Genomic DNA, 12,161 nt, shown 5'->3' on the forward strand with positions numbered 1-12,161 from the left:
ATTGGACATTAGGAAAAATGTCTTTACTGAAAGAGTGGTCAGGCCTTGGAACAGGCTGCCCAGAGAAGTGATGGAGTCACCATCCCTGGAAGTATGTAAAAGACGTGTAGATGAGGCGCTTAGGGACATGGTTCAGTGGGCATGGTAGTGTTGGGTTGGACTCAATGATCTTAGAGGTCTTTTCCAACATTAATGATTCTATGATTCTATGATTCTATGATTCTATGACTTCAAGCCTACCATGAGAGCCTTGAGGTCACACTCCGCAGTGTGTCCTTGAGCACTGCACAACACCCAGGTCTTAACGGTCCCTACAGACATCTAATAATAACAATTAATACAAAGCATTTTTTAAAAGAAGAAAATAAAAGATTACTATCTGGGTGAAAGAAGGGCTACAGTGCCTGGCTTTGGCTGAGTGGACTCACGCTCCGGGGCACACTTGGGTCAACAGCCTTCACACACTGCTCGGTCCCTAACTTTTTTGCAAGTTGTATTATTGGACACAGATACAACAGACAAAATAGCATTTACTTAGTATCCAGGCCAAGACCACGTTGCCAGTTGGGGTGAGTGGAGGAAGGGAGCAGACAGAGCCTCCTCCCTCCACAGCAGAGTGGAAATTGCGTTTGCAGAAGAGGGAACTTGCAATTCCACTTCTGGCAATGCCTCGCTCTATTATAGCCAATATTTCAATGAAAATGTCCCATCTTCTTGCTATGATTTAACCTGCTAACTAAAGCTAAAATGAGAATAAGCCTTCCCCAAAATGTCATGACAATAACTGTCTTACAAGTATCTGTGACCCTAAGCTGAAGAGCTGCACAGGCCGGTGACTTAGCTTAGCTGATACAGAATATTATCATTTAAAGAATCACTGCAACAGTCACCTTCCTCTTCTTGACAGCAACAAGGTAGCTGGATCACATCTGGAGGCAGCAGTAGAGCCTGCAGTAGGAGACTGAGGGCAGGAAATTCACTGGAGAAAAAATGGACCTAGCTTGCTTTTCCCCCTTTGAGAAGGTGTCCTCTCAGCCTGCTATATCTCCACCTGTCTCTGGTGACACCCAGGAGGCACTAGAAACACCAATCCATGGGTGTGCGGGACCCATCAGGTCAACGGTCACCACATCTCTGCTCTGCTGCCTCTCACTTCAGCTCCAGAGCAGCAAGTTTCCCCAGTCCCTGCCCAACCGATGAATACTGGATTAGAGTCAGTGTTCATCCTCGGTGGCAGCTGGACGGCTGATCTCAGTCCTGTGGGTAGAACAAACCCAATGGTATTTTCCTGAACTCAGGGGAATCACTTTGTCCTATAAGTCAGGTGAGAATTTGGGCCACAGAGATTAGAGCTCAGGGCAATAGTAGGGTGGTCTTTAACACGGAATGGGAGGCTGCAATAGTTTAAATTTACCATTGGATTTCATATATAAGCCTCCATGACTTCCATGCCTGAAAGCTTTCATGGGTCAGCACCTGCAGAGGCTACTGCTTGCTGAAATAAGCCTTCAGAGTGCCCACATTAAAAACATGTTTTCCAGGATAAAAGGTGAATAATGTTTCAGCATATGGTTCCTCTTAAAGCATTTCCTTTGGTTCTTTTTTCAGCCTTATAATAATAAATACCTAACTTCAGGATAATTTTGCATGCATTCCTCTAAGAGATCTGCGAGTTTTATTTGTATAGGGACCCTAAGGCTGTAAAATATGCCTTGTTGGGCAAAATATTTTTCCTAAAAAAACAACAAAACCCAGCTCCCATATCTGGCCTAAATCTGTTTTGAACATTGGTGCATATTTACCAGCTGCTTTCCTGGCTACTTTTTTGTATCTCTGCTTTTTACACTGTATTGCTTCAGACCAGATAATTGTAAATAGCTCATTACATTCCTTTCTGGTTTTCATATTCTAGGTAAAGCATTTGGTTTAAGTGCTGGAGATGTACGGTAGCCCCACGGCTTGGAAATGTGTTTACCACTCCAGAGGTGGGGAGTAGAAGACTTATGGACTTATCTCAGAGTATAATTCTCCTCATTTCAGCAGTTTTCTCCCTTTTCAGGCCTACCAAAACAGGAGGAAGCTAACTTCTCTACTGGCAATTGAAGAACGTTTTTAATATTCTCAGATTTACTGAACCGATTATATTAAATCACATTTTAGATGGCAATGTGTTTCACGAGAGTCTATTCTCATCACTCTTGTGTTACTCCTATTTTGTGCTATCTTTCTCTATATTTATCAATGTTCAATTACTTTATTGTTACTCACTAATTAAACATGCTCATGATTTTATTTAAAGGTATTGGCTCTGAATGACACGCGCTTTCCCCGGACAAATGCTCTTTCCTTTGGTGCGAAGGCACAAGTGCTGATTGCAGGTGGCACGTTGCTGACTCCCATCTGAGGTCACTGGCTGGGGTCACACCTTGGAGCACCGATTCAGACACTGGCACGGTGCAGGAAGATGTATTTGATGTGTCGACCTCTAGACACACAGATTTACTTAGAAGCTGGCAATGAAATTGATTTTTTTTCTTGCTCTCTGTTTAATGGTGCCTTATAGATTTTGTGGTTTTTTTAGTGTTTTGTACTAAAACCCCTACGTTCTGCAGTTAGTGATGTTTGTGGTCAGGCCACATTGTGGCCCACAGTAAACTAAAAGCCTGTCGTGTCATGGTAACTGGGATCGGGGGATGATGACCCAGGAGTTCCCAGACATTTTTATGTTCCTGCATACTGACTTTTGGAGAGGATATTTTTACTCGGTGGCATTCTTCCATGTTTCTTCCATTGTGGCGCTGATATTTTGTGATTTTGCCAGTGTGTTTCCCCTGGGAGAAACTAATGATCAGGTGGGGGAAAAAACAATGAGCAAATGTTCTATTTTAATACAGAATTTTGAATTTGGATATGGGCAAAGAATTCAAACAGATTCAAACTGTTATTTCAAATTATTTTGACTTTGTCACTTAACATTTAAAACTAGCACTTAAAGGCATATAAGTGTAGAGAGGAGAATAATGTTTAAGGATGGTTAAGGTCATAATGCATACATTAACCAAATACAAATGCATTCGCTTATACATGAATACAGAATTCTTGCCAAAAGGCTGCAGAAAGGTGACATTGAAATAAAGCGGCAGATGCTGAGAAACGAGATCTCTGTGAATGAGTGAGAGGGAAATCTGGTTTAGTCTTTGTTCATGGCTTTGATCCTGGGTTCAAACGATGCTTCCACGGTTTCAGGTGAATGCTTATATCATCTTAAAAGCAGGATGTTGCAGAGGAACTGGGGAAAAAATGTGAACATAAAGAATGAAATGGTATAGAAAGGCACAGTACAACTCCCTTCTTCCTCTCCCATGTAGACTATGTGAGTATCTATCTATCTCATGACTCCTTAATGCCTGATACTGCTGTGGCAGTAGAAAAAAAAAGGCTTAAAACCAGGGGTATAGATCTTAGGAAACAATTATAGCCTCTAAATGTGCCTTTGCATTGAAGGCATATACCATATCTCATCTTATTGCTGCTAGGCTACCACAGCCCTGTATACATTCCTAACAAAGTATCCTGGTGTTTAATAACATGGTATATCTTACTCGTAAATAACTTGGAAAAAATATATCTTTGATGATTATCTGGTGGATCATCCGCCTTTAGATATTCCTCGCTCGGGGCTAGAGTGCAGCACTTCCAGCACCGCGCTGCAGGATGAGCTGCGGCTCAAAGCTGCCCAGAGCCTCGGCACCCTGCGGTGCTTGAGTGAGGGGCTCCAGCCCCGCTCCAGAGTGGAGGAAAGGGCCTGCTCCTCTCCGCAGTGCAGGGACCGGGAAAGCCCTCACGGCTCTCCTCAGACCTGAGAGACTGCCTGTATAGAGGTCCTGTGCTGACTCTGAAAGCTTTCTGCATCCTCCCCTTTCCCCCTGCCCCATTAGACAAATTCCTAGCACAGGAATGACATGTTGCAGGGTTGGGAATTAGAGCCCCCGCCTCCTAGTTTGTCACTTAGCATTTATCAATATGATCTCCAGAGGTTAACGGTATGTAGAAAAAGAAAACTAATGCTTTAGTTCCTCCTTGTTTCTTCTATGCTTTCTCCTCTAGTTTTTTTTTAATTTTATTTTATTCTTTATACTCCTTATGTATAAGAACAACTGAGATTTTTTACACTTAAATTTATTTTTCAAAATAAGAGTTTTTCTGTGTTTACTTGCATAGGAGATAGACATAAATAATTGAGAGTCGGTCCCATTTTTAAGATGCTCGACTAGCTTTTTCAGACAAACACATTTAAACATTGGGCTTTTGCTCGAGAAGGAAATTCTAATTTTGAACACAACTGTTAAAATTATCTCAAGTAGATTCACTATAACTTACCTCCTGAGACGTGGCATCTTCTAAAATAAAACAGTAAGCCCTATAGAACCGTCACAATGACTAATATAGGTGGCATGGGCTTTATCCTGCTACTAGGCACTCAAAGGGGAGCCCATGTTTATAGGCATGGTGCCAGCTTCAGCTGCGGAACATGGGGCTGCTCCCTGGACAGGAGGGCATGGCACAGGGCAGACTGTAATGTAGAAGAATGACCTCAGTGAGAAGAGGTAGCCCTTTCTCTCCGATATGTACAGTTTTAATGCTGATAGCTGTCACCCTTATTAACCGTTATTTCTGAGACTATCTTTCCCTCGTCTTCCTTTCCCCTATTGCTTTGCACCTTCCTCCCATTCATGTTTATTTTATTCATGAAACTGTAGCTAGCTCTTCTCTGGAGACGGACAAATGTTAAGGTGGATTTATCTGAACAGTATCTGAGTGTGGTTAAGCTCATGTCTTGTACTAAACGAGCTCTTTAGTTTAGCATCTGCTGTTATAAGCGTTCTCTCTGACATCCCAAATAAAAATAATGAGCTGCTCTCTCCCAGCAGTGAGCTGCCCTCAGGAGTTCATTAGGACACGAGCTAGCTTGGTGAGGGTCCCTGAGGAGTGAAGTTACTTGTCCTTTCGCTTTATGCTTCCCAATGCTCACACTCCAGGAGGACCGAAAGCCCATTAGCCTCCTAATGCACATCCTGCTTTGCTTATTGCTTTATTAATATTGGGCTGAGAATGAAGAGCAGATGTTGCCCAAAAAAGGCAGCAGTGTTAGGGAAAAGGGGAAGGAAGACAAGTGTGTTGATTTATTGCATTTGTGGCATAGCATTGAGTGGAAAACCTGGCTGGAAATGTGAAATACTGAAGGAAAAGCAGAGCCATCAACTCACACCACCCTTCAGCTGAGTTCTTCCCTCTTTTTGTGGCCTGGAATAGACCAGGCTGAGGCACCTCTTTGGGTGTCAGCAGCTCCCTGGACTAGCAAGTACATATAAAGCCCCAAAGCCATCACAACTAAAGTCTGACCTTAAAAAGATGGTGCTTTTGTAGCTCTTTTACCTTCTCTTCTGAAACTGATACAGCTCATGAGACCAAGCCAGCCTGAGTTAAGGTACTTCTCTGCCTCTCCGCTGATGGTTACCATCTCTCTGCCAAGAGGTCTTGTCCCTCAAAGAACAGCAGCCGAGAACACTGTGCGAGCGCTCACCACCACAGCAGGGGCAGCCCATGTGGAAGGGAGGTTGTCAGCTGGGAACTTAGGAACTGTTAAGATGAAGGGCCTGTCCCCCACTAGTCCTGACTTAATGTCTTTCACTAACACAGATAAATCTAAAGTAGGATGTCAGCCCATGTCCTTGATCTAGCAAAATGGGAATGATGTTCTTTTGCAGTTGTAGCTATAGACAGATCGCTCTGCAACACCAATTGATTGCTTTCTGCTTGAGGGATCCTGTACATTTTAAATCCACTAAGGTGAAATTTTAAAAGCAGAAAGTTTGCATAACAAGTCTTATACATTTATATTTATTGTGAACTTGGGTACCATCATTGCACCTTCTGTAATCAACCTGTCAAGTGAAGGGAGTAATACTGATTTCCCATTCATCACTTGGCACTGGATGCTCATACCCACTGCAGACTACAAATACATTTTGCTCAGCTAACCTGTATTTAAGTATTCAAAGCCAAAAGTAAGTAGGGAAGTCAGGCATTTTAGCAGCTGTGGCCTGCTGGAGTAACTTCCTAAAACAAACATCTTCACATAGTCCTAAGGACAATTTTATCTCTTGATAGGTTTGCCACTGAAGAAAGAATTTTTGCAAGCTGTCCTGTTTGCAACTGCTGTGAAGGCTGCAAATGCTACACCCTTGTATTTTCCTATGGGATCGGAGAATGATTTTCTAATACCTATTTTTATTCTGTGACCTCATGAAAATTATTGTTGGTTTTATACAATAATGGCTAGGAATGCCAGTCATAGGACAAGATCCCAAAGCTAATGTATAAATACATGATCCAGAAAGCTTACAAACTGCAGCTATCGGTTCATATACTAGTTCAAGTGCAACGGAGTTACTGAAGTTTAATGGGGTACTGCCTATCAGCTGAATTATACGTATGTACTCAGGGATGGCGTAATGAGATGACTGAGTTGAATTAAGAGCTCGTCCTTGTTGAAATGGGCTATCCTCTCTTCCTCTTTCCCCATGGACCTCCACACTTCCTTCCCATTTTTATGCAAGCTCTTGTGCTCCCATTCCTGGTGAAGTGATCCAGCTCACAAAAACAAAAGCAAAAATCTTTCTTTCCCTTGGGTTGATTTCATGCCGCCTCAGTGAGCTGAATCAGCTTACTGAGGGCTGAGCTGAGTGCCAGAGCCGGTGCGAAGGAAGCTGTGGCCATGAGGGGCTGACAGTGGAATATGAACAAAAAGAAGAGAGGAACTGCAGTAAAAACATGCTGTGGGATGATGAGATAGAAGAAACGGTGTTAGGGACCTTATGTAGAAAGAATCATTGAGACGGAGAATCACTGAGATGAGGTTTTTAAGGATCCTTGAAAACCTGTCTGAATCAAAGAGAATACTAAAACTACAGGCCTAGACAACCACTGAACTTGGAGTACCCCAACAGGAGAAATATGGTAAAAACCTAGGAAAAAAAACCATTGTTTTGGCTGTGTTGAGTTTGGGCTGTTTGAGTGCCAAGCAACCACAAAGAGGTATCAAGCACAAGCTTGATGAAAATTGAAAATTGTATCCTATGAAACTATCTTATCGATCAAGATTATAAATAAGTAAACAAATGTGGCGAGTCAGTCTTAACGACTTTTTTTTTTTAAAGGATGGGAAACAAATCAAAAGTAAATCCTCTATCCTGCCAGAAAAGCACTAACTATTCAGAAATGTGTAGGATATTATACTGCTTTGGTGTATTCCTCAGCATTATTTTATGCTAAAACTTAGGGCAGAAAGAGGAATACCTCATTGTTCACCCTCTATCAAACCACAACAAATGTAATAATTTGCAGGACTATCTAGACTTATCTTAGTACTAGAGCTTTAAAAACAGAGACTTGAGAGGAAAACAAACCAGTGCAATTCAAGACGCTACACAAACTGAGAAAAGGGGATTAAGAGGAAACTCTGTGAGGAGTAAACTCCAAACTACTTTTCCCAGGTTTTGCCCGTGTTTCCCAGTTCTGGAGGTGGCTCACGTTGGAGGCAAGAGCCTGGACAAAATGGATCATCAGGTGGCCTGACTTTCTATTTTCCTAAAAAAAAGAATAATTAAAATAATAAATCCCTTTGTTCTTTCTTTTCACTTTTCAGCAGACGCTGTAACTGAGGTATCACCTTCGGAATATTTCATTACTTTTTACAAAACACGGTGCGACACCAGGGAGCATCCTAAATCCCGCCTGGGGCTGACAACCGTGCCTAGATTTCGCGGGGCGCTCCGCTGACTTTCTCAGCAACGGGCGCGAAGTTGCAGCACCCGGCAGCTCCAGAGGAGAGCGAAGGCACCGGCCAGCCCCTCGCAAAGCCGGCCCCGCCGCCTCCCGCCGCCGGGCTCCCCCTCCCGCAGGGGCTCCGGAAAGTCTTGCGAGGGGATGTAACTTGGTTTACCGCCGGCGGCCGCTCTGCCCTGTCGGTGCAGGTCGCGGGGCCCCCGGGAGCCGCTCCGGGCCCGGCGGCGAGGGGAGGTCGGAGGGGACGCGAGTGCCAGGCGGAATCGGCATCGCCCGCCCCGGCCCGCGGGAGGCGGCGGGCGCGCGTGCGCTCCGCCGCGCCGCCCGGGGAGGCGGAGGCGGCCGAGGGGGACCTGGCGCTGGGTGACAGGCGGGGCGGGGGCGCAGGGCCCGGCTGGCTCCCCGGCTCGGCCGCCGGCCGCCCCCCGGCGCCGCAGGCACGGTGAGTAGCCCCGTCTTTCTTCTCCGCGGCGGCCGGGAGAAGGGAGCCCGGTGCGCCCCGCCGGCTTCCCCGCCCTGCCCGCTGCCCACCCTCCGGGGGTGGGGGGAGAGCCGCCGCTGGGGCGCGGTTGCCCCAGCTGCCGCTACCTCCCCCGCCCGCCCGCCCGCCCCTCCGCACAAGCAGGCGGCGGCGGGGAGACAAAAGCGGACAAAGAAGGCACAACGCGTGTTTCGCTGCCGGGGTAGGCAGGGCTGGGCATCGCTCATCGCTCGGTGGTCCCGCGTGTCCGCGGGCACGGGGGGCACCCGGGCGAGATGGGACGGCGAGGCCGGCGCCGGGGTGCCGGCTCCCGGGGTGCCCGCTGCTGCTGCCCCGGCATCGGGTTTGTTCCCCCTCTCCTCCGCCCGCGGCTGCTCCCCGGGCCGCCGAGTTGTAGCGGAGTATTTATTTCAGCGTGTTTATTTTTAGGCTGGAAAATGAAAGGCTTGGCATGGCGACCTTTGACTGTCGCATCCGGCGCCAAATAAGAGGGTCGCGCTCTGGCCGAGGCCCGCGGACGTGTATGTCCGCCCCTGCTCTTATGTAAATCCACGTGCTGTCCCCAAGGACGCGGTCCCCGGGGCGCTCCCGCGGCCCTCCCCGCCCCCCGTGGGGGCGGTGGGCGCTCCCCGGAGCTCAAGGCAGATCCCGGGATCGGGCGGGCAGAGGCCGGGGCGGCGGGGAGGGAGGGCGCTGGGGCCGGCGCCGCTGACCTCCCGTGCTTGCTCTCCGCCCCGCAGATCGGCAGCACCCCCCCGGAGCTCTGTCACCAGCGTCGGCGGCGCGGAGAGAGGAGGATGCGGGCGGCGGAGCGGCGGCGGCGGGCGACGCTCCCCCGCGGCGGCCGGGCCGGCCGCGGGGCCCCGGCGGGCGGCTGCTGAGCGGGACGCCGCGGGCATGCGGCGGCGGAGAGCAGGAGCCGCCGGCAGCGGGGACGCCCCGGCGGACGGGCGGCCCCTTGAGCGAGACTGAGGGAGGATGGAGCCACAAAGGACTTTGGCTGACACGTGCGGCGGGGCGGCCGGCGGCCGCAGCTAGGGCCACCCCCCTCCCCTCCCTCCTCCCCTCCCCGCTATGCTGCGCTCCCGCCGGGCCCCTCAGCGCGCTCGACGCACGGCGGCGATGGAGCCGGCCGGGCTCCTCTGAGGCCGCGGCCGGACCCAGCATGGCCTCGGCGGGGACCCCGGCGCAGCGGCGCCCCGGGGCGGAGCGGCCGGCGGCAGCGGGGGGCCGGGCGGAGGCGCCGCGGTGCCGCAGCCTGCCTGCGCTCGGCGGGGCGGCGCCGCGGGGCCGCGGGGCCGCGCTCGGCTCCCCCCTGGCGGCCGGGGGGGGCGGCGGCGCCCCGCCGAGCCCCGCCGCCGGTCCGGCTCCCGAGGACGGACGGGGCGGGGGCGCCGCCGCCGCCGCCGCCGAGGCTGCCCGCCCCCCCCCCGCCGCCGGCGGCAGCGGGAGCTTCCCCCGGAGGACGGAGCGCGGCCCGCCGGCGGCGCCCGGCCGAGGGGTGTCGCCGGGTCCCCCGCTGCCGCTGCGGCCGCCACCGCTGCTGCTGGCGGGCCCCCCGGGCAGAGCGTGCCTGCGGGCCGTGCTGGCGGACTCGCGGTTCTTCTTGGTGTGCATGTGCTTCCTGACCTTCATCCAGTCCCTCATGGTCTCCGGCTACCTGAGCAGCGTCATCACCACCATCGAGCGGAGATACAGCCTCAAGAGCTCGGAATCGGGGCTGCTGGTCAGCTGCTTCGACATCGGAAGCCTGGTGGTGGTGGTCTTCATAAGCTACTTTGGGGGGCGCGGACGGAGGCCGCTCTGGCTGGCCGTAGGGGGGTTTTTCATTGCCCTGGGGGCTGCGCTCTTCTCCTTACCTCATTTCATCTCTCCGCCGTACCAGATCCAGGAATTGAACTCCTCCGTCAGTAACGAGGGCTTGTGCGTGACTGGCAATGGCACCGCCAAAGAGCAGTGGGACTCACCGGCCTGTGTCAAGGACTCTGGCGGAAACGACCACTCTCTCTATGTAGCTTTATTCATTTGTGCCCAAATCCTCATTGGCATGGGCTCCACACCCATCTATACCTTGGGACCAACCTACCTAGATGACAATGTCAAGAAAGAAAACGCCTCGCTTTACCTAGGTAAGGCATCTAAGTGCTTTGACGGCTGAACGCCAGATCTCTCTGAGGAACCAGTTAGAGGTACTTCTGCCCTGTTCCTTCTGAACAGCACCTGTGCTAAGCTTTCCTTCTGAAGTGAACTTTTGAAGTAAAATTGCCATGCATTCTTATTTTAAAATGTCTTTTTACATTTAAAACGTGGAGTGGTGAACTGCAGTCACAGGTGAAGCTAACGTGGTGTGCGTAAAAGTGGCTGTACTCACACCCTCCCTCACGGGGAGCGGGACAGCAGAGAAGGTCGGCTTCTCTAACGCTTTTCAGCACTTGCCATTAGCCGGTGACTTTTTCAGAAAGCAATGTTAAAGTTTGCTATGCCCCTTCAAGTTTCTTTTTGCTAATACAGAAGGTATGTATTTCTAAATTTTGGTCAGCATGCCCTTAGCCTGGAGTCTCTATCTATGATGGTAATGTTTTATAAGCACTTTGAGAGATTTTGGCATGCTTCATTTTACTTTTCCAATTTATCTTTAACTAGCAATGAATTTTGGTTGGCATCGGTAAATCATCTGGTAACTCAGAATGGGTTAAAAAAATGTTGATAAAACAGCAGGTAAAACCTTCAGGGTTAAGAGCTCGGTTATGGGAGCTCAAGGGACGCAAGAAAATGAGAGTCCAATCTGGCACCTGGCTTTCGGCAGGTACAGACAGGTCTTCCTGATAGTTGTTCTTATGATGGGAGAAGGGGGTTTCTCAGATAACTAGGTACTAAACTTTTTTGGAGTTTGAACATGATCACGAACACCACACATTTTTGATCGTTTGTGTAATGCTTAAGAAGACTGACTGTTCTCTGAATTTGCATTCGTATCTTACATGATTCTGTAAGAAATGAACCTCACGTACTCCTTCAAATTCTTTTCAAATAAGGAGAGGCACTTACGGGGCTGAGAGAGCTGCCAAGGGGTTTTGGATGCTCAACATTACCATTTGCAGTTTAATTTACTTCGTCTTTACGATAACCGTGGAGATGATCATTCCGTGTAAAATAGACATGCATGAAAAAAATACACTCGGGCTGTGTGCGTAGTTACTTTATTAAGCAAAAGTCTTATGTTGGTGTCTTGAGAAAGCCTGAAGCACTGTTGGTTTTCAGAAGGAGGGAGAGGTATTATCTGTGTTTTTTCTATTGTTTTCACAGCATTGCTAATCTGCCACATGAAATATTTGACAAGTGTTTTCCCTCTCTTCCTCCCCTCTGAGAAAGGTTAAGTGGTATGGAAATTTAGATTAACCTGGAATCAACTTTATTGGCAGTATGAAAAAGTAAATCATCTTGTTGCTGAGGTTAGTAACTGTAGTTTGGAGCAGCAGAGAGGGGACTGCAACTTTTGCAAACAGCTGATTTCATGCAGTCCTCAAAAACATGGAAAAAAAGGGAATGGAAAGGCTGTCGGTGAGGAAGAAGGGTAAAAGAGATGAACGGTGCGAGAGGAGGAAGTCTTCACCAAAGGGGGAGGCAAGGTCAGTGGTGGGAAATCCTTGCTGTGCAGGAGAAACGATGCCTACCACTGAAGCGCTTCTAGCACAGGAAATTGTAATAAAGTGACTCAGGTAACTGTTAATTGCAGTAAAGATCAGCCTTAAAGTTAACAAAGGTAAAAGACACCAGCAGCTGTTGGAAGACTGTATGTGACCCTGTCGCCAGGCACTGAAGGCAGCTTTGA

General features: G+C 49.2%; 1 protein-coding gene across 1 annotated transcript in view; it reads left to right on the forward strand.

Annotated features, from left to right (window-relative positions):
- Positions 1-9,494: 9,494 nt before the first annotated feature.
- SLCO5A1 (solute carrier organic anion transporter family member 5A1) overlaps positions 9,495-12,161 on the forward strand; it is a 74,880-nt gene continuing 72,213 nt past the window's right edge. The window contains exon 1 of the mRNA XM_075140647.1: positions 9,495-10,458. Coding sequence (XP_074996748.1) covers positions 9,495-10,458 — 964 coding nt within the window. The remainder of the gene's footprint in view (positions 10,459-12,161) is intronic.

This window comes from Calonectris borealis, chromosome 2 (genome assembly GCF_964195595.1).
Source record: "Calonectris borealis chromosome 2, bCalBor7.hap1.2, whole genome shotgun sequence".
NCBI lineage: Eukaryota > Metazoa > Chordata > Aves > Procellariiformes > Procellariidae > Calonectris > Calonectris borealis.